This window comes from Hetaerina americana, unplaced genomic scaffold (genome assembly GCF_022747635.1).
Source record: "Hetaerina americana unplaced genomic scaffold, ioHetAmer1.1.p SCAF_5, whole genome shotgun sequence".
NCBI classification, from domain to species: domain Eukaryota; kingdom Metazoa; phylum Arthropoda; class Insecta; order Odonata; family Calopterygidae; genus Hetaerina; species Hetaerina americana.
The window spans coordinates 10113147-10135026 of NW_027287095.1; the positions used below are offsets into that span (position 1 = coordinate 10113147).

General features: G+C 36.2%; 1 protein-coding gene and 1 non-coding gene across 5 annotated transcripts in view; both read right to left on the minus strand.

Annotated features, from left to right (window-relative positions):
• Positions 1-2399: 2399 nt before the first annotated feature.
• On the minus strand, positions 2400-2518 carry LOC139694457 (5S ribosomal RNA). The gene has a single exon (XR_011702139.1). It is a non-coding gene; the product is annotated as a 5S ribosomal RNA (ribosomal RNA).
• A 1811-nt stretch (positions 2519-4329) lies between these two features.
• Positions 4330-21880, minus strand: part of LOC139694316 (oxysterol-binding protein-related protein 3-like) — a 63535-nt gene continuing 45984 nt past the window's right edge. For all 4 annotated transcript variants that reach the window (XM_071592799.1, XM_071592800.1, XM_071592797.1 and 1 more), the window contains 7 exons: positions 20872-21146; positions 17282-17494; positions 14604-14721; positions 11865-12037; positions 8930-9074; positions 7130-7379; positions 4330-6058 (listed from right to left, as the gene is read on the minus strand). In XM_071592799.1, coding sequence (XP_071448900.1) covers positions 5944-6058; positions 7130-7379; positions 8930-9074; positions 11865-12037; positions 14604-14721; positions 17282-17494; positions 20872-21146 — 1289 coding nt within the window. In that variant the 3' untranslated portion in view covers positions 4330-5943. The remainder of the gene's footprint in view (positions 6059-7129; positions 7380-8929; positions 9075-11864; positions 12038-14603; positions 14722-17281; positions 17495-20871; positions 21147-21880) is intronic.

Here is a 21880-nt window from a genome sequence, read left to right on the forward strand (position 1 = left end):
GTCATCAATCACTCCTTATTAAAGCTTCTATGCCTAACGGAATTCATTTCCCTATCACCCTACTACTTTGAACATTTTGGTCCAAAGCACTTCCGATATACGTAAACTGTTTCACCTGCTCTAGATTTTACATATTCTCCTATTTTAAAGGTTAGCTTAGCCTTTCTCTTTCTGGAAATCTGCATAAGCTTAGTTTTGTTGCGATCATGTGAACTCCTCAAATTGACTGACCCAAATCTTTCCAAATCACAGAAGTACTGCCCAATGCGAACATTTACATTTTACATTTATTCTAATCTTATATCTATCGCACTGACTTTCCAATGCACTCAGCAATGCTTGGATGACTGACAAGGGGTGCTGGCAAGTTACCCATGATGGCTGCCCCATTCCAATTGACCATGAGGTCGTATCGCCTTACAATGACGGAAGACAACAAAGACTATGTGGCTTAATGACCACCTCAGGACAGAGATCTCCATAATTCCTCAGGAACCTTTCTTCTTTTCTGGCACAAATACTGTATCAATTCAATCCCTAATGAGTTCCTGGACTGCGTTCTGTGCTGAAAAAGACATATGGAGAGTCACTCCAGTGGTTTTGTCCGTATCGCAGAAATAATATAATCAGAAAATGATCGGCAAGCTTAATTTTTTAAATGTGCTGCCTGGCCTTCTGCAAGAATTCATGGGTCGTTAAAAAAAGTTTTTTTTTCACATTGTCCAGATCAAGAGTCGAAATATTTGTACATTAATTAGGTAGGTAAGAGTGGATTTGGTCCAACTGGCATTTCATAAATAGGTTGGAGGGTTAGCTGGAGGATGCTGTTGGCTGGGGAAATGAATGCAGTTTTGTATACGGGAGGGGGTGAGTTGAGTGTTGGCCGTAGATGGGCCCAAAATTCTTAGTATTTTCGAGTTTATGGAGTTAAATGATTGTCTGGAGCGCATTATTTATAAATTGGTATTTTATGAGATAGGTTTTGTATGTACAAAACAACGATTGAAGTATGCTGTTTCTCCTAACAAAACACAACCCAGCATCCTACTCTCTCAACCCAACCGTGTTCATCTCCGTATACTTCCTTCATCCCATACAACATCCCACTGCCGATTAATATGCGCCTCCTCGTCATATCTCCCCCATATCGTCTCGATAGCGAAGTCAATCCAAACTAATGCATGTTTAAATGTAAAATTAGAAAGAGCTGACGCGTAAATGGAATGAGTATTTTAAAAGTGGATTAATTGGAGCGGAACTGAGAAGCTGACAACAAATAAGATAACAATAATTTCAATTATGGTCATCCTCTGTCCTAAAAGGCAACATTCCAAATCAACAAAGCACTATGCTCAATCTTGAAGTCTACTATTTTTTAACTTCTTTACTAGGTCTCCCTGTTATTAACTCCCTTTTTTCAAAAATTCTATTTTAAAGGCTAACAGCATAATATACGAAGGTCTGTTCAGCAAGGATCCAGCCATGTAGTGTTTTGAGAAAAATAGCCTGCCTAGAACAGAGAGACCTTATTCCCCTTCAAAGTACTCCCCTTGGTACCTCACGCACTTATCCCAGTACCTCTTCCACTTTTCAAAGCAATCAGCAAAGTCCTTTATCGCAATGGTCATCAACTGTCTAGTCACATTCACATTTATCTTGTCTACAGTTGCAGGTGACTTGCTCCGAGCTACAAACAATGACCCAGATTTTCTAAAAAAAGTCATAACTAGGGAATAGTCATGGTTCTACATCTATGTGTGGGAAATAAAATCCTATTCTTCCCGAGAGTTGGTTGACAAGATAAAGGAGACTGCTATGAGGCAGCTTATGACTATTCCAAAAAAAGGACTTGGCCGATTGATTTTAAAAGTAGAAGAGACCCTGGGATAAGAGTGCGAGTTCCAAAGAGGAGTGCTTAGATGGGGGGCTAAGGTGTCATTGTTCTAGGTAGAGTATTTTTCTAAAAATATTGTGTGGTTGGATAGTTCCAAACAGCCCCCGTATTTTTAACGTAGTTTACCATTGGTACAAAATAAAAGGTTGTAATTCCAAAGGGCCAACCAAAATGGTTTATTCAGCAAGGTAAATGAAGAAACATCGACGTGTTTAAAAAAATCAGGATTTACAATTAGGAAACGTTTGCACGTGAAAAAACAAGGGAATATTCAATTGTTGAAATCGCCGAAGAACTTAAAGGAAGACGCAGTGAAGGAAGAAACGGTACAGGGGGGTTGACGAATCTGAAGATAAAATTGTATACAAATGTCAGAAAGTAAGTAGCAATACGTATGCATTTTTCGTACTGCTCGCAAAAATTGTGAGAATGAGGTCCTAACTGGCGGAAGACAGATGAAAACAACCAAAATGTACAAAAACGGCAAAAAAAGAGAAAAAATTAATGCTAACAGCACCCGGTGTTCCCAGGCGGTCACCAATCCAAGTACTATCCGGGCCCGACGATGCTTAACTTCGGTGATCGGACGAGAACCGGTGTATTCATCGTGGTATGGTCGTTGGCTACTATATCGGAGATATGTTTTACGTATTTATCTAAACTTATAATTCTTCAAGCATTTTTGTATCATTATGTTTTATCTATTTAATAACAAATGCCACATATTCAGGCCGATCCCTTGTGTATTCTCCAAATGTTCTCGTTATCTTATTTGTTGTCAGCTTCTCAGTTCCGCTCCATTTAATCCACTTTTAAAATACTCATTCCATTTACGCGTCAGCTCTTTCTGATTTCACATTTAAACATGCATTAGTTTGAATTGACTTCGCTATCGAGACGCTATGGGCGAAATGATGAGGACGCAGGAAGCGCAAATTAATCGACAATGGGATGAAGGAGGTAGTATACAGATATGAACACGGCTGGGTTGAGAGAGTAGGATGTTGGGTTGTGTTTTGTTAGGAGAAATAGCTTATTTCAATCGTTGTTTTGTACATATCTCATTTTATTCCGATTAATAAATAATGCGCTCCAGAAAATCATTAAACTCGAAAATACTAAGAATTTTGGGCCCATCTTCGGCCAACACTCAACTCTCTCCCTCCCGTAGACAAAACTGCATTCATTCCCCCAGCCAACAGCATCCTCCAGCTAACCCTCCAACCTATTAATGAAATGCCAGTTGGACCAAATCCACTCTTACATACCTAATAAAGTACGATATTATGTCGAGTAAATGAACGGTAAATATTACATTCCCATTGCAGCAAAACAAATCTCTACGTCAACGCTTAAGGTATAGATTCAATTGTGGAATGGTTGTGACCGGCTGTTCTATAGCTGTAGCGATAACTGTTTTATATTTTATTGAATTGATACTTATCATTTTACAGAGCAAAGTGCGTGACGGTCGTTTATTATTCGTGTGTGCGAGATGTTAGCTGGTTTGCGGCGAGGAGAGGGTTTGCGGCTAGGCAAACGAGGAAAGGGAAGGAACAGGATAGGGATGAGATGAAGAGAGGACGGAAGTATTCAGAGATGAAGAGGGATCTGATGTAGAGTAGGATACTGGATTTTGTATTTTGATAGGAATCACATAATATTTATTTAGTAGCTGCGAAAAACCTACCTTAACCAGTAGATAGCCTTAAAATAATTATCACTGCTAAAAGACCTCATTACAAGTTATGCAAGAGATTTATTTGAAAATTAATCCAACTTCGTAGGGATCTCATATACCTGCAGCATATTCTAAATGAGGCCTAACCAGAGAAAGATAACGTTTCTTTTTGACCTTTTTATCACATTTACCAAGTACCCTTCTAATACATCCTAATTTTTTTTTAGCTTGTCCACATATTTCCCGTTATGTGTTTCAGGCAGAGGAGGTTGTTAGTGAGGGTAACGCCTGGGTATTTGATCGAGTCTACACATTCCATTGGTGTGATTTATGACTACACACTTGCGAGGTGAGATGGAAGGATAGCGCGGAATACTAGAGTAATAGTTATAGAGTAATTTACAGTGGAGGGGACGAGAGCCGACGAGCAGTTACCATAATATTGAATAAACAGGTAGGAAGGATCGTAGTAAACAAAGAGCAAGCAACGGATAGAATTTCACCCAGGTAAATTACAAGCAGAACCGATGAACTCTATCATTTTCCAGGTATACATACATGCCACCAAGCAATCAGAAGGAGGAAGAAGTCGATAGGGTATACAATCAGTTAGAGGATATAATCGCGGATGTTCCTGGAAGGAAGTATTTTATAGTGATGTGAGATTAGGGTTCAGCAGTAGGTGAAGGAATGGATGGTTATGAGGTAGGCTACTCGTATTACGGTTTAGGTAGGTGGACAATGAATGAAAAACTTTGTTTTGGAGAGCATCGGGCAATAAGTTGTATTTTTGCTTAAAGCACAATATACACATAAATGTAAAATCATGAGCACATAAAGCACATGACATAAAAACATTTACACCTTTAGTTAAACTCATCCACCTTCATTAAGTACATAATAAAATACTGATTATTTCATTCCTAGGATTAGGACAACCAAATTAATTAGTATGTACACATATTTTCAGTTAGGTAACATGAGAGGGATCTCTTTTGTCCACTCCAAACCATTGATTTAAAAATTAAAATTTTATACAACAGTCCTGGAAACAGCACTAAATACTTTCTTAGAATTTCGCATGAAACAATGGAACTTAATTTTCAACATGACAATTATTGAACATATTTTGATAAACTATATTTGATTTTACATCATAACATCCCCTTCAACACTGAAAGAATTGGGGCACAGGCACTCGATTCATCATCTATCAAATCAAAAAAGCTTACACAATATTCAACAGCAACTTGGTAGTTGGATTCATGGTGTTAAGTCACAACCAAATGAACCACGATTGCATGCAGTGAAATGGTTCATTTTCATAAATATTTAAATTATTTTCTTTTAATTTTAAAAAGTAATCCACTTATAGGCACTTTATCACATAGCAGAAAATATAAGAAAGCACAGAAATATATGATGAGATAAAGAGTAAAATAAATATTTTTTACAACATAAATAAGGTCACAATTTTTGGACAACTTTCAAAAAGATTTCATACGACCTACTACACATCCATGATATTCATTAGCATAGAAAGCAGTAACAAGTTCCTATTAAAAGGTAACAACGAAACTATCACAATTGAAGTATTGTCTACACTAAAACATTCACAGCATGTGAGAACTCTAATCATCATACTTAATAAGGTAACCACCGCCAATGCACCATGTCTTTACTTTTTCTACAGAAAAAGCATTTTGGTTGAGCAAAATACTTCCAACCCCAATCAATAACAGCCGTGATATTTTAAACACTAACATCATGCTTCATTAAAAAAAAGCCTTATTGTCATAAACTTTTTACTCTAAAACTGAAAATAATGTGATAGCCCTGAATGCATAGAGAAAATTTATTTCAGTAATAAACTGAATTTTAGTGTGCTCACATAAGAAGAAATTACAATTTCATGATTCCAACAACAAAATTTGGCTAATTCTAAGTACATACCTTCCTTTTCACCAAATAGTGACTGTAAATGACTTCATTTGTACTTATTTTTTTTACATAATATGTGGAGGAAAACTGTTGATGTGTTTGAAATGCAATTCAGAATATGGCATAGCTATGAAGTATCATGAAAGGAGCTGATTTTTTTATTGCAACAATGTATCAAATATAAAAGAACCTTTAAATATGTACTGGCTGATGGTTCTGACTCATTCATTAACACCTTCTAAAGCATGCAGACCTTAAGGAATTTATTTCCTTCACCATAGGAATTCTATTTCACCGACAATACATTTCTCTTTTACCTCCACAGCAAGATCCCAAGATAGACGTAACATTACCATGAATTTTGCAAAATTGGAATAGTAATAAATATAAATGTAACATTAGGGTAACAGTTCATTCAGCACCACAATTACCATAATGGCTCAAATGGTATAGCTTTAAAACCCGGATTCTTTCGAATTTCCCAGTACCTATGGTTAGTTTCCCAAACTTCATCCATATTTCCTCCATTGCCATTAACCTTCCTGAAAGATAAAAGTGAGAATGGCATAAGTATCAAAACACTTAAAAATAATTCATCTGATTCAACCAACAAATAACTCTCAATTGATGCCAAAAAGATATAATGAGTGGCTCCATAAAATGACCTACAAGCCTATTTGTATTTGGTTTTACAAAGAATATTTGGCACCAATTTTTTCACTGTGAATTAATTATATGTTTTAAACTAACTAATCTATAAAAATAAACTATGAACTCAAAAGATACTTCATTTTATCGCAAGAAGGTAGGAACACATAGTTGGTATAATAATATATATATATATATATATATATATATATATATATATATATATATATATATATATATGTATGTGTGTGTGTGTGTGTGTGTGTGTGTGTGTATGTATATAAACAATGATAACAATGGACAAGATTACACACACCCAAGAGGTGGAGGAAATCTCACCAAAACAGGAATAGAACCTGCAACCTTTGGGTTGGTAGACGAGGATGTTACCCCACCGCCACCAGCAACTTCAATCCACATTGATAATATGCAATACCTCCTTAGCTTTTTCCAATTTACTCTGCTAAATCTTTCATACATGGCCAGCAAGCTGAGGAATTTTGACTATATCTTTGAATTCTCAGTTGATGAATCCAATACTGCAAAACAGTCATAAAATTTGCCTTCCCTTTCTAAAATCATTCCTGCACATGATTCTTTGCATTAACTTTGCCAGGTATGAAGTTAAACATAATATTATGCTATTTCCTCATTAATTGAATGCTTTATTCCTTTTCTAACAGGGATTAATATAAACCTCACATCAAATTCCTAGCCAAACATACCTTCCATTATGAACCAATATTTTGAGTAATTTAGTGGTGTGTTATTCACCCCAACTGCCACAGTCACCATTTTCAGAAACATTTTTTTAATGTCTCAACCATTCATTCCAAATACATCCAGATGATATATTTATAACATTCCCTGTTGATGTAAACCATTTCCTTCATCTCACTGGTCGGTTCCCGTCTCTTTTTATGAGTAAACTCATAATTAAGTGGGATAAATGAAGTAAACCTCACCTGAACCATCGTGGCTCGTGGACCCTCCCCTCCAACTCATTCTGTCGTCTCCTTTCACGCTGCTGGGCTTCCAGCTGTGCCTTGATTTCCTCAGCTGCAGCAATGTCTCCCTGCTCCAGGAGTCTCTGATCTGGTCGATGTCTTGTGTCCGTTGGGGCAATGACATCTGGTTGGCCATACTCCATTTCATTCAGGGACATTGCGAATTTTGTGAAGCCATAATATAATTCACTATCTTCTGGTAAAGGAGCTGCAAATCAAGTGATTGCATTGGTAAAATAGAGAAATATATTATTCATAATAAATTTAACAGGTACAGAGAAAATGATAGGTCTTGAACAAAGTAAAGTGTATGCATTTTTACCATATTTTCCCATCAAAAATGGGCATCTCATGTATAACGTGCACCCAGAACTTTGACAGAAGTTATAATGAATTTGTATAGATACCGTGCGCCCAGGGCTTCATAGTTATCTTGAACGGGTACAGATGTTGCACATCTGTATGTATACAAATATATATATGCACATAAAAACTATATCTAGTGTGTGTAGAAATACGTCTATATCAGATGTGTGTGTGTAAAAATACGTCTATGCTCGGATTTTTTCGATTTTTATTACATAACGGGCATCATCATTTTTTCAATCATCTGAATATTTTTGCATAGATAACGCATGAGTTATTGATGGGAAAATACAGTAATACAGTTCTGATATTAAACTTACAAGCAACAAAAGATTAAATAATTTCATTGATACAATAAAAAAAGACAAACTTTACCTTGCTTAACATCACTCGCAATCAGATGCATTATATAATAATATTCATGCTATTTTCTTTAACTAGAAAGTTATTGCATACAACTAAATTGACTTCACCATAAATAATTACAGTCTAAATCCCTTAGAAAAATCTGGAGAATTGAATCTCAATTAGTTAGAAAAAACAGTCTCTCAAACATTATTACTAGGAGCCTTAAAAATGCCCAAAACTTGGTTACTATCCAGAAATAAAAATTCTCCCATAATTGATTTGTATGAAACTTGGTCACTATCCAGAAATAATATTTTCCCAAAAATGATTTGAATAAAACGTATATACTTTACGCTTTCAGGCTTCACTTCGTGGATTTGTTTGATGCCCATTTTATATGAGTTTGTAATTTCCCACAGACTTAAGAGTACAGCACGTCTCACCGACTTGCGGCATGTTCAAATGCATTAGGTACAAGTTACACGTACAGCTGATGAATATACACCCTTTGAACAAAGGAAAGGGGGGATATTAAACATGGGATGGGGTTGTGTTTACCGGGCCTTTAACCGACCCCATCCCACCTCCAACTTCCCCCCATCCTAACCTTTGTCCAAAGGGTGTTTATTCAACAGCTATATGTTTAACTAGTACCTGATGATACCACAAATTGGTGAAACAGATTGTACCATAAAATAAAGTCCGTGGAAAATTACAAAATCATTTAATATGGACATGTATAAAACTTGCTTTCACATATATTTAAACTAATTTCGTTTTAGTGATGTCTTGACAGATTTTTTTTGCTGATCACAAACCTATGGCAGACGGGTAGTAATGTGGAGGGTCACAGAATCATGCTGGGCACATTTTTTTATTAATATACATGGGATCTCCTGAGATTGTTTCTAACTTCCATCCTCAAAAAGCCCTCTGACCTATTTCACATGCCTTTGAAGATTTGTCAAAAAAGAACACAGCAGAAGTAACAATGAGAAGTAATGGAAATGAACAATGGCATTGTAAGGAAAAATGTACACTTACACGGCTTCCATATATTTCTCACATTAGGAGAACTGCCACAAAACATTCCTTGACTCCATTTCCCATGTAACTTCCGGAGAACCTTTCCATGGCCATCAAGAACTGAACCAAAAACCTCATGTCTTTTGGCTGACCAATAACTTGCCTGAAATTCACATGGAATTCAATAATTACAAAGTTTAACTAGACAAGAATCAAACACATTTCACAGTTTTCATTTCAGATAGCAAAACGTATCAAGAATAGAGGAAAGGACATGACTTGCAGGAAGGGAAACAATAGATGTGGACTCAAATATTAAAAATGTGCACTCATAAAATAAAATAAGGGCAATTTTCACTTGAAGTAGAACCACAGAAAAATGTTTTCACACCCAAAATTTCTACAGCTAAAATACTCAACATCAGACACAAGAAACTTACACTTGACCTTTGAACTAAACACCCTAACGCTGTAAATCCTAAGAAATATTTATGCCTCATTGTTCAATTTTGCTATTCACGCATTATTAATGATAGTTATCTACCGCTCACTGTAGTTTCTTGATGGACTAACCACTGACACCCTTCTAACATCTACCAAACACTACATTAAACACCACATCAGTCTATACTACAATAAATATTTCCTCAATTTACATTTATTTTTCTCCCTTCCTTCTGTCCAAAATCGGGTGGATTATATACATATACCAATTCTCTTCCTTTCTCTACCTTGTTCCCTCATCATAACCCTATTCATCACTGTCTTCCATAACATTCCATCATCCGATATTTTCTGCATTCTTTGGAACTTCTTTCGGGAACCTTCCCTCCTCCCCATCATGCCTCGTACTTCTTTGTATACTTTCCTTTCTGCCAAAATTTATTATGTCCATTATTCTCCATTCCCACATCTAATAAGCAATTAACACACCAGATCTGTTCAAAAAGTATCTCGACTTTTTGTGTTTTTTCAAAAATTATTTATTTATTCATGGATATCTACTTCGTCCCCTTCAAAGTAATCCCTATTTGATATTATACACTTGTGCCAATGTTTTTTCCAATCCTCGAAGCACTTCCAAAATCATTTTTGTGATTTTGTTCAGCTTCTTCTTTGATGCAGTCTTTATCTCATCTATTGTAGCATAGTGTCGTCCTTTCATGTACCTCTTCAGTTTTGGGAACAAGGAAAAGTCACTGGGAGGGCAGATCTGGGGAAATTCGCAAATACTTTTTGAACAGACCTCATACACTTATCTTCTTGTCAAAATAAGCAAGTCTCTTGAGCTATATGAAACAATACTCTATATCAAAGTTATCATTTATTTTTCCTTTACATTTCAAGGGTCTTGTCATTAACTCCCTCCTCTTTGCGAAAGTTTCTTACCCTGAAAAAGCCCTTCTAATGCCCTTACTAAGGTGTCCTTTTGATTAAGACCATCTCTAAGATATTTGCACTACTGTACTAACTGCACTAGTTAGTACCCTACCACAATCATTTTTAACTTAGTCTTCTTATTTCTTCAGAATTTCATGAGTATCATATTCTTTCCACTGATTCTCACCACATACAGAACCATTCTGATTCTGTAATGTTCTCAGCATTGATTACAATTCCTTAGCTGACTGGCTAATTAATACTTGATCGTCAAGTTAATGTAACTGATTTGATGAGTTTCCCGCCTGCTGTTATTCTTACCCCAACCCTTTCTTTGCCTTTATTAACTATTTCCTTTGTGGATATGTTGAAAAGCATGGATGATGATGGCAAACTATGTCTCACTCCTATGCTCATACAGATACTCATGTCTGCTCCCCTCACTAGGGCATAGTGAAACAGATATGAGTTTCAGATTAAGTTGCTTCAGTTTACTCCTATCTTCCACAATATGCTCATTAATTGAGTTAAATTCACTCGTTTGACCATCTTCTGGAGTTACATAAAGGAGCAAATATTTGTTATTTGTTATCTATACTCCCACCTATCAGTGATCTCATTACAGCAATCGCATCACCCATAACCCCTACCTCTTTCTAAACCTAAATTTCTTCCCACAAGTAATCATAATCCCTATTCTACGCCTTTTTGTTGATGATCTAAGCTACCTTTGTGGTAGGAAAATTTTAAAAAACACATTGTTCAACGGTCTCCACATGCTGCCACCTTCCACTTTATTGGAATGGGAATCAGTACTTTCAGAATAGCCTTCTGAACTAATTTCTCTCTCATGAACTACAAATAAGCCCATAAAAAACTATCCCTTAAATATTTTTTAAACCCTTGAGTATTCTTAACCCTTAAGTAACTATCTTCACAGCTTTGTTAGATTTCATTCCCTTCACTGTTTTTCTTTCTTGTATTCCTGAATTCTGGAATTAAAGATATTCTCATTGACATCACCCTTACCCTTGCTCTGATCTTTCCCCCATGCTCTTTTTACCCTATTAACTTCTCACCTTAGTATATTAACTAGTGGGGATTGAGATGGTGCGGTACCTATCGTACTGGCTTCACATCCAGAGGGCCTGGTTTCGAATCCAAACGGCATTGAATATTTTTCAGTGGTATCTCAATCCCTACTCGAGAAGCTTTGTGGAGAGCACTTTGATTGAGTTCGCCATCCATCGGATGGGACGTTAAGCTGCGGACCCCTGGGCACCTTTTGTTAAGAGCCGGCTAATGCCGACGCCGGGTTTCTCTCCGCCCTTCATTCTTTCATGTCCATCCCTAATGGTACAATTGACCTCAGTTGTTGGTAGCCTCCCCTAAAATACTGCCACTATATTACCTAGCCTATTGTGCTTTCCTCTTTATTTGAATTATTTATTTACTTCTCCTATCAATCTTTCCTCAGTAATCCATTGCTTCCTCGTCCTTTTCCTGTGGAAAAAACACAACAAGCCAAGAATTAAAAAAAATACATCCACCAATATGCAAAGCATAAACTCACCTTGGCAAATGTCAGTTTACAGGAATAGTTGCCAGCTCCTTTCACCAGCTGAATCCTAAGCTCGCCATACTGATCAACCCACCTTTGACCACCAAATAAATTGTGGACACATGTGGTCACCTTGTTCCATCGGTAGTGATCGCCAAATCTTGGTAGCTGCACATTGACATTGCCTAAGTACAAGAAAAAGGTGAATTATAATTTGAACAATGAACAAGCACAGTAGAAATGTCTGAAAATGGCAGTCCTTGCACTCAACAAGCACTTTGAAAACATGCTATAACATACACCCCACAATATTTACTTACTATATCTTAACTTCATGCATTCACTTTATTGTATGCCTACTTCATGCCCAATAAAATATCAATTAAAAAAATAATAATTCATGGGTGATTTATTTGCCATAGCTATCCTACCGACAAAATTCTCAAGGAAACACATTCTCTCTGACTTTTCATACATTTTTATTAAAATAAAATTGAAGCAAGAATAATAAGTGTAAATCAAAAAGATGAAAATTTAATCTGGAATCACTATTCAAACTTCCAGCATGTACAAGCTTTAAAAACATTCCAAATTCATCAAACTTAAGCTCATCTAACAGCTGGCTCTTAGTTTTTACAACCATTTAAGAAATACTTTAATTTGTGATGACTTTTCTTCTGATTCAAGAAAAAAATCAACTGGCAATTAAATTCATTTTCCTTACTCCTATTAACTCAAGCTTCTATAAAAAATAAAATTTCACCACATTGACTGATAGATCCTGAAAGTACTACCTGAAACTGCAGCATGTTAAACTAAATACATCAGATTTTCTGTATGCCACTGTTTAATATTTTCCACAAGCTCATTTGTGAATATAACACCTGAGGACTGACTCTTGCTATCTTTCCTCTTCTGGCAACGTAATGTTTTGAATCTGCCATTCCATTTTCTGGACAATTTTTGGTATTTCTATGAGCAATCAGGTTTAATAGCAAAAATAATTACATAACTGCTTGTTTGCTATTCATTATCAATTTACCTTTTTTTAAATAAAATTTGCAGGCAGTAAATTATTATCTTCATACTGCATTTTAATTACTTTGTTTATTGTATTCCATATATAATTTAATAGTACTATTTTCTGTAATGTACCCTTTTTATTTCCTTTTTGATGACTCCATGCAAATTTATTTATTCTACACACAAATAAAGCTACTGCTGATATAATAATAATTTATTTGTCCAGATCTCTTATGCAAAGATAACAAATTAAATTATAAAGCCGCTGCATTACTCTGTATATACTACCTTGATCAAAAAGTTCCCGGAATAACCACCGTGTGGCGCTCCCATCGTTCCGATTTGAGTTCTGTTTTTTTTGTTAAATTGGTACATTTGTTGTTGATATTCCCTTTAAATCTTAGTGTCATAACTTGACATTTGCAAAAGTTACGTAGCCAAGAGTACATCTATCTCTGTGTGTGTTGGCGATTTTTTACAATTGCAGAAATGGATTTAAATTTGCAACAACGAACTTGTATTAAATTTTGCGTAAAAAACGGATTTAGTGGCGCACGGACGTTGGAAATGTTGGAAAAGTGTTTCGGCAACGATTCTCTAAAAAAAACGGTCGTTTACCAGTGGCACGAGCGGTTCAGAAGTGGTCGTGAGTCAATCGAAGATGATGAACGCAGTGGCAGACCATCGACATCGAAAGTCGGTGAAAAAATTGATAAAGTAAAAGAAATGTTGGTCAATAACCGCAAATTAACCATCAGAGAAATAGCGGAGGACTTGAACATTGCCTATGGATCCGCCCAAGACATTGTGGTTAATGATTTGGGTTTCCGTCGTGTAGCAGCAAAGTTGGTGCCAAAAGACCTCAATTTCATGCAAAAAAGAGACCGTGTTGACGTCGCAAAAGACATGATTTGCGAGGCTGAACCCGATCCCACATTCATCAAAAGGATCATTACTGGAGACGAGACGTGGGTTTATGAGTACGACACGCAATCCAGACATCAGGCAAGTGAATGGCGTTCACCAAATGAGCCGAGACCAAAAAAACCACGTCGTTTTCAGTCAAAAAAGAAGGCAATGCTGACGGTTTTCATGGATTACAACGGTGTAGTGCATCATGAATTTTTGCCAGAAGGCCAGACAGTAAACAAAGAGTATTATTTGGGCGTTATGAGACGTTTGCGTGAAGCAATTCGCCGAAAGAGACCAGAAATGTGGGCAGAAAACTCGTGGATTTTGCACCATGATAACGCACCGTCGCACAGTGCTATCATTATTCGTAATTTTTTGACGAAAAATGCAACAAATACCATCCAACAGCCACCGAATTCACCTGATTTGGCTCCCTGTGACTTCTTTCTGTTCAATCGAGTTAAAAAACCATTACGGGGAACGCGTTTTAGCAGCCGAGAGGAAGTAATGGAAAAATCGCAGGAAGCACTGATGGACATACCGAAAACCGAATATAAAAAATGTTTCGAGGATTGGATCAAGCGCTGGCATAAGTGTGTTGCAGTCGATGGGGATTACTTTGAAGGGGACAATATAGATTTAGATGAATAAACTTGTATTTTTAATTTTCTGAATAAATGCCGGGAACTTTTTGATCAAGGTAGTAAGTGGCCATGGGACAAACTTATAGCGTGCTCTCCCTCATTTCCAAACAATTGACTGTCAACCAGGTCATCAAATCATATCCTGTTTGTAAGTACCTCTATCTGCACTTACCAGTGGGTTGAAACTCCATGGATTTTCCCCAGAATTTAGTTTTAATCCGTGCATCTTGCCAAAAGACAAAATTAGGAGATTCTGCATGGCATGCACTTATGGGCGGATGGTGGCTGACCTGAGAAAAAAATAATGATAAATACTCCATGTACTGGGATGGGTCATACTAGTATTTTGCATCATGGGCTCTACCAGGTTGACATTGAGGGGGATGGGGCTGAAGGCAAATGAAGCTTTCTCACTAATTATTAACTTCATCCCACCTTTACCTATGCCTTTTTCACCAGGATATACTTGCCAACGATTTATTTCAGTTAGGTTTACATGACTGACCTAACAAAATAAATTACAAATATTGAAACTGAAAGAAAGCACCAAAAATCTAATGGAGACCTTGGCTGCCCTAAATCTTCCCTGTCCTACCTACACCTACAAAGTCCAAATTAGAATTTAAGCCCATGATTGGATGTTAAAGTATACGTTTGTATTCAGTTCACAGCTCATATACTCATTTTCATACATTATGCAGTTAACATATAGGTAATCTACTGGTTAAGGTAGGTTTTGGACCATTATCATGCACTACCCTTTGAAATTTCAATCAAATTTCAAGGATAAGAATTACTCCCTAAATTTTAAATATTTAACCAGCACATGATCAAAGGAGGAGAATTGTTTTTACAATTACAACACAGAACTAGTTTATAAACAATGATAACCACCCCTAATTCCCAGCATTATTTTGGATTTTTTGACCAGACGCCTCCCCAACCATGCCTGGTAATTCTAAGTTTGTATTCCTTCCAGTTCATGCGATGAATAGAGTTCCTATTATACTTAAAAAGGCAGTGGACTGGTTTTCTGCCAACAATCTCCTTATGAATCCCATTAAAACTCAGCATCTTATATGTACCCTAAAATGTGCTACACCGGATACTGTCCCTGTGAAACTACTGGGATTTTATATAGACTCCAAGTTAACATGGAGTACTCATATTCTATACATTAGGAAGAAACTTGCCCGAGCCTTATTTCTGCTCAGGAAATTGAAATTATATGTTAGTAAGGACTACTTAATTAATGCCTACTATGCATTCTTTCACTCACATATTACTTATGGCATTAGACTTTGGGGGCATGCATCTGATATTAAGCTAATCTTTGTGATGCAGAAAAAGGCAGTCCGTACCTTATCTAATTCATGTCCACTTGAACACTGTAGACCTCTCTTTTTAAATTTAAAAATTATGACTATCTACAATTTATATATATTCTATTCATTAGTTCATGTAAAAGAAAATACGAGTATGTACTCCACTAGGGCTGACGTTCACAGCCATAACACCAGAGCAAAGTCTAATATGGATTTTCCATACTGTAGGCTAGATAGGACTTACAAAGTTGAAGGTCTACCTATCAAATTGTTTAGTATGCTTCCAAAATCTGTAAAGTCAGCCCGCAATGTAGTGTTCCGCAGGGTGCTGCGTGATTGGCTTCCCTCCAATCCTTTATACTCAATAGAGGAGTATTATGAGCTCGACTTTACTAGCCTAAAATTATAAGGTCTAGCATGAGTAGAATACTAGGTGTATGTATGCAAATATTTTCAAATAAGTATTTTATGTGATTGTATATTGTGCTGTATACTATATTATCTAGGAACAACTATATGTTCCTAAATGACGACATCTAACATATGTGAATATGATTATAAGATGAATAAAGTATATTATTATTATTATATTATTACCTTTCCCATCCTTCTCCACATACACATCTCATATGTATGCTTATCATCATACTTCAAGGGTTGTTTCTGCATCATAAAAAACCACACTGCACATCAAAGTTCTCACTAAGCTTTCTTTAACATCCTTATTCAATATCCCTGTCGTCTATTTCCCCATCTTTGAGAAAGCTTCTTTGCATAAAGCAATTATCCTACCCTACTAATTTTACCATTTCAGTCCAAAACACAACCAAGATATGTTAACTGTTTGCACCTGCAATAGTTTATAAACTCCTCTTTTACTATTTAACTTAGCCTTCCTCTTTCTTGAAAACCATGTAACCTCCCTTTTTTACATTGATTCTCATCCCATACCTATCATACAGATTTTCTAATGCCCTCAGAAATTATTGGAACCCTTTGGCTGGCTGACTCACTAAAGCTCGATCATCAGCAAACCTAATGGATTTTATCAACTTGACACACTTTCATTCCCCTATCCAGTTCTTCCAAAGCCTCTTCATTTCCTCCACACATACATTGAAAAGCTCGGGTGATAATAGATACCCCTGTCTTATTCCACTTCCCAACACTACCCCAAAACAAAACAAAAAACTTGTGGAACAGTTTGTAGGACAAAGATGCAGAAACCCTGAATTACAGACGACATCTTTAGGTCTGACTTATAGACACCTGAATAATGCACAATTTCAATGGTTTAACTTTCACTTCGACTAATTATATAGGTGGCTTAACACGGAGCAATTATTATTGCTCCTGCCAGCACAGCTCTAGGGTTCATTAGAATGCACAAGCCCTTGTGCACAAGCACCATACCATGGTTTGAGTCCATGGGGACACTACCCAACTGAAAAAAAGTCATCACGCTAATAATTCTAGGATCTCATCATAGTTATATCCAAGAAGACCATCCTGATTTCAGCTTTACCTGTTCTGCTAAAAATCTGAAGCCACGGTCAGGTCGAACACATTCATAAGTTTCTCCCAAAATAGGGTTGAAAGGCTTGCTGGCAGCTCGTGACAAAGAAGAAGCATAAGATGAAACAGCAAATGCTGCCACTAGGACCATTCGCTCTAGAGGGTTTTTCTCTTCACTGGCTGCATCCAGAAGTTCACTGTATTCCAGTTCTTCACATAGTCTCTGAAGAGAAGGAAGAAATGCCTTTTTTCATAACCAGTTGATTGACGGTATATGAGTGATTATGAACATATAAATGCATACATACCATTTGGTACAAAAGAATAAGTTTCATCTCACAATACCATAAAGAGGCCCAAAGCATAACTAAAATATATTTTTTTACAGACATGCAACCTTATTATAGATATATAAGTATTCCATGGGCGAAAGAAAATCATAAGCAACTCAAAAAGAAGGAAACAGGAAAAAATTAGGAAATTTCATCCCTTTTCCCATATTTTCTCTGCAGCAAAGGATATCACATGCCAATTATGAAGAGTATGGTACATTATAAATGTATATGTACATGAACTCTTCTCCGCCTGATGCCCCAGCAATAGATTACAATTTCTCCAACTACCTCATGTTTACTCCTTTCACTACTGAGGGGCCATTATCTTCTGTTTGTCTTCCATTAGTATGTAATTTTCAATTACATTGATGTCATTGTTTGAGGTCTTCCAAATTGTTAAATTGAAAAAATTTCATCTACACATACATCAACCTTAATTCATCATTGAATCTTGAAATTCATCATCACTGCACCAAAACTCCTTACAGCTAGCCGCCTTGTGTCTGTGTCCTGATGCATAATTCACAAATTGAAGCTAAAATGCTATAATTGTATGATGGTCTTCTCTCTTAAGATCCCATGAGATTATTATCATTTTAACTTTTTTATGTCATCCTTAGTTTCTGCCTTCATATTTATATTTTCAAAATTTGTATTAAATAGCATCCATTTTCTTTGCCTTTATGAAACTCGCATACTAATTAAGGTTAAATGCCTATAGACTCTGAATTTATTGTGAAAGATACAATGTATTTACGTGGTAGCAGAGGGGTGACATCCCAATTAACCCTACGCATATCAAGTTTCACTACAGCACCACATGTGAAATGTAACTAAACTTATTTAAGTGTTTAGAATTCACTTGGGGATATTTCAAGTTAGTACTTTTAACGAAATTTTTAAAGCTCAGTTTCTTATCACCAACTCAAAACAGTGATATAATCGACTTTGTTATAGTGTGATAGTAAGTATTTTTCTGGTGAATCAGCTTATGATTATATCTCAAAGTTAAATCAGGCCCATACGATATGATACGATGTATGGGCCAGCACCTGGCCCATAAGATACAGGCTGATTTTAAAGCACATGTTGAAGTAAAAAAAGGAAATCTTTCGAGCCGGGCAATACAGCATTTTCAAGAAAGTTCTTTACACACTCTTACCAAAGAAATCAAATGAATGCATGTATGCATTATTGCATTTGAGATAGTACTGCTGTTATTTAATGACTCTTCCCTCACAATGAGAATAAATATCAATCAAATGTCTCAACTTGCATTAATATCACCCATCAGTTGCAGTATTTGCCATACACAGGGAGCAGATTATTAATATTTACATCAACTTGTATGTAATATTTGGTTTTTATTGATGTGACATCCTGCTCTTTGATACTTTCAAATTCCTCTCACTTTGGGTGTCATCCTTTAAGTACCTTCAAATAAGAGGTTTTCATAAAACTTATTTGCCTTGACCGGAATTCGATCCCGGATCCCTCAATGTCCGGGCGAGTGCTTTAGCCAGTTAGGCTATTGAGGCATCCACTTAAACTCTTAAACTCCAAAATTTCAGAGTTTTTAGAGGACACCTCAATAGCTTAACTGGCTAAAGCACTTGACCGGGTATTGAGGGATCCGGGTTTGAATCCCAGTCAAGGTCAATGATTTTTACACTCTGAAATTGCTGCATTGAAATACACATTAGTGGATGACTCCACTAAAAGTTACTGTTGCAGCATCTCCCGCAGTTCCTTTGGAATTTATGAAATATCATACTCATAATAGGAAAAAATCTGGTGCTCATTAACTCATGACATAATTTATGCGTAATATATAGACATCAATCTCGTCACCTTCTATTACTCTACATGCTCTTAAAGATGTGGACCTAACCTCACCATTCTCAACAATATTCCCGACCAGTAAGTTCATACTTTTAGTTTCTAGCAATGGTAATGGTCTGATTCATGTTTGTGATCAATGATTTTTCTGAATTTGATATTGTATGTGCATGTTACAGCCGATGTTCATGGGTTTGTACCAAACACTTATGTAACTATGAGCATCTATTCTTTTATGTATCTTAACTGAGCCTGTGTCTTTGCTCCTCATTGACGTGCCTTATATCATGTACATACTTCACCCACCTGGTATTTTTGTATTGTGATCTCTGGGCAAATAAAAAGTAATAATAATAATAATAATAATCTCTTAAAAGTAAGATAGGCTAGCAACATCACAGGAGCCTTGCCAATCTACCCGTAGCTGTCTCCAATGGAGAGCCCTAAGCCATCTGGAGATTATCTACCAAATTTCTGGCTGGAGATACAACCAAATTAATTAATAAACAGCTATGGTGCCATTTTAAGCGATTTAAAAAACTGACTCCATAAGACAAAACAAAAATATTAATTTCAATACAGTTCAGATTAAACTGCTCGAAAATAATGAGTCCAATGATTTCCTCACCATCTCCACTTCTCTCAGCTCCATTGACCCTGTCAGGACAACACCCTCCCCCCTCAATCATATCAAATTTACTATCCTCTTGACATCCCCAGGATCCTTCTGTGACAGAGTATGCAATTGAGATCCCTCCCTTTACCACCAACTACCTCCTTGAGTTAAATTGCCATGGGCCCCACTCCCTAAACCCTTATCCACTCCCCACTCCCTAAATCCTCTAACTCCATGCAGTAACCCTGTGGTGTGCCCATTAAAAAATCAATATACTTGCACATGCACACTGGTTTACAGAGCAAGGCCATCGTGTGAAAAATTGTGTTCAACCTTTTCATTACTCTCTCCCCCTCCCCCATTGGTTACTTTGCAAAGGATTGTTAATCCCTTACAATTTAGCCAAATATCAGAAATGTAATGCTTTACATTGAAGCTAATAATCACAAACTATCAACACCTTTTGAAGAACAGAAAGGGACAAACCCTGCATGCAACCTAAAGGTACATTAATTTGATACTTCTGAACTTTTATACTAAATTTCCACCAACTTATGCATTGTATTTTGTATATATTTACATTATTATATTTATTATACATAATTTTTACAGCATCATTAATTTTGAAATAATTTAATGCTTTTAATAGATATATCAACGCACAAATGCTATGTGATGGTTGCCTCATCAACCCAAGATGAGAATAGGAAAGAGTAAGCTTTCTCATAAGCTGAGAAATTCCAATGTCTTGATTGAATACTTGAGAACCAAGAGAATTTGAAAATATGTTATAAAATTCTAATTGATTACCTGAAGCATGTTTAGAGGTTCATTGAGAGCAACAGGCATGGAGACTTTGGATAGATCCTTGCCAATATTTTGGCATAAAAGGTTCCAAACAGACGGCAGGCCATCCAGGGGAGGCCTTGGAGCAGGAAGCCTCTCTCGGTAAAAGTATGCAGGTGAACCTTCCAGCATTTCCAACTCCGTGCCAACAGTGGTCCACTCGGAGCAAGGAGAGTCTTGATCGGCTCGCTCACACAAGTGCTTTGCTTCTTGAGATTTTTCGTTGCCACGACTAACAACTGCAAGTTGAAAATAAAGCATAGGGCAACTTAAAAAGAATTAACCAAAATTCTGCAGGCATAAAATGACCAAATAAAGTAACCAAACCATGCTTTCCATTTATCTAAAATTTGGACAAATATAAAAGTATTTGGCATGATTCTTCTCATAAGAAATTAATTATTTTTAATTACTCATTTCTTAACTTTTCAAATTAAAATTAAGGAGAATTCTTTCCTCTATTTTTAGCAAGAGAAGAAAACAAAAGATGATATCCTGACTTTTAGTTTATTTATTTATTTATGTAACGGGAATAACCCTTTACATAAAGACATGTAAATTTTCACCATATGTAGTTCATGCATATAACCACCAAGAATTCCTTTCCCTGAATGCATAGGAGCATGACAGATATAAAAATGAGGAATGCCAAAAGAAGAAATTGGAACAAGTAATTACATGCGCTAATAATTAGATGCACTCAAATATGACAAAATGAAACTACTTGTAATGACCAGTACTCGTTTTTAAGAATCAACAAATTTAAATGACACAAGTTAAACCATCTTTCAATAAATAGTCAAATATACCTTTACGTTATACAGTAAGGTAGACCTTGTTTTCGCCATGTAACAAATACAAAGTGTAAAAATCATTCCAAAGATCCCGATCAATTCAAATAATTTTTACACTGTGAAATTTTTGCATTTTAAGCACATTTGCATATGAATTTGTTAAAAGTTACACTCGCGAC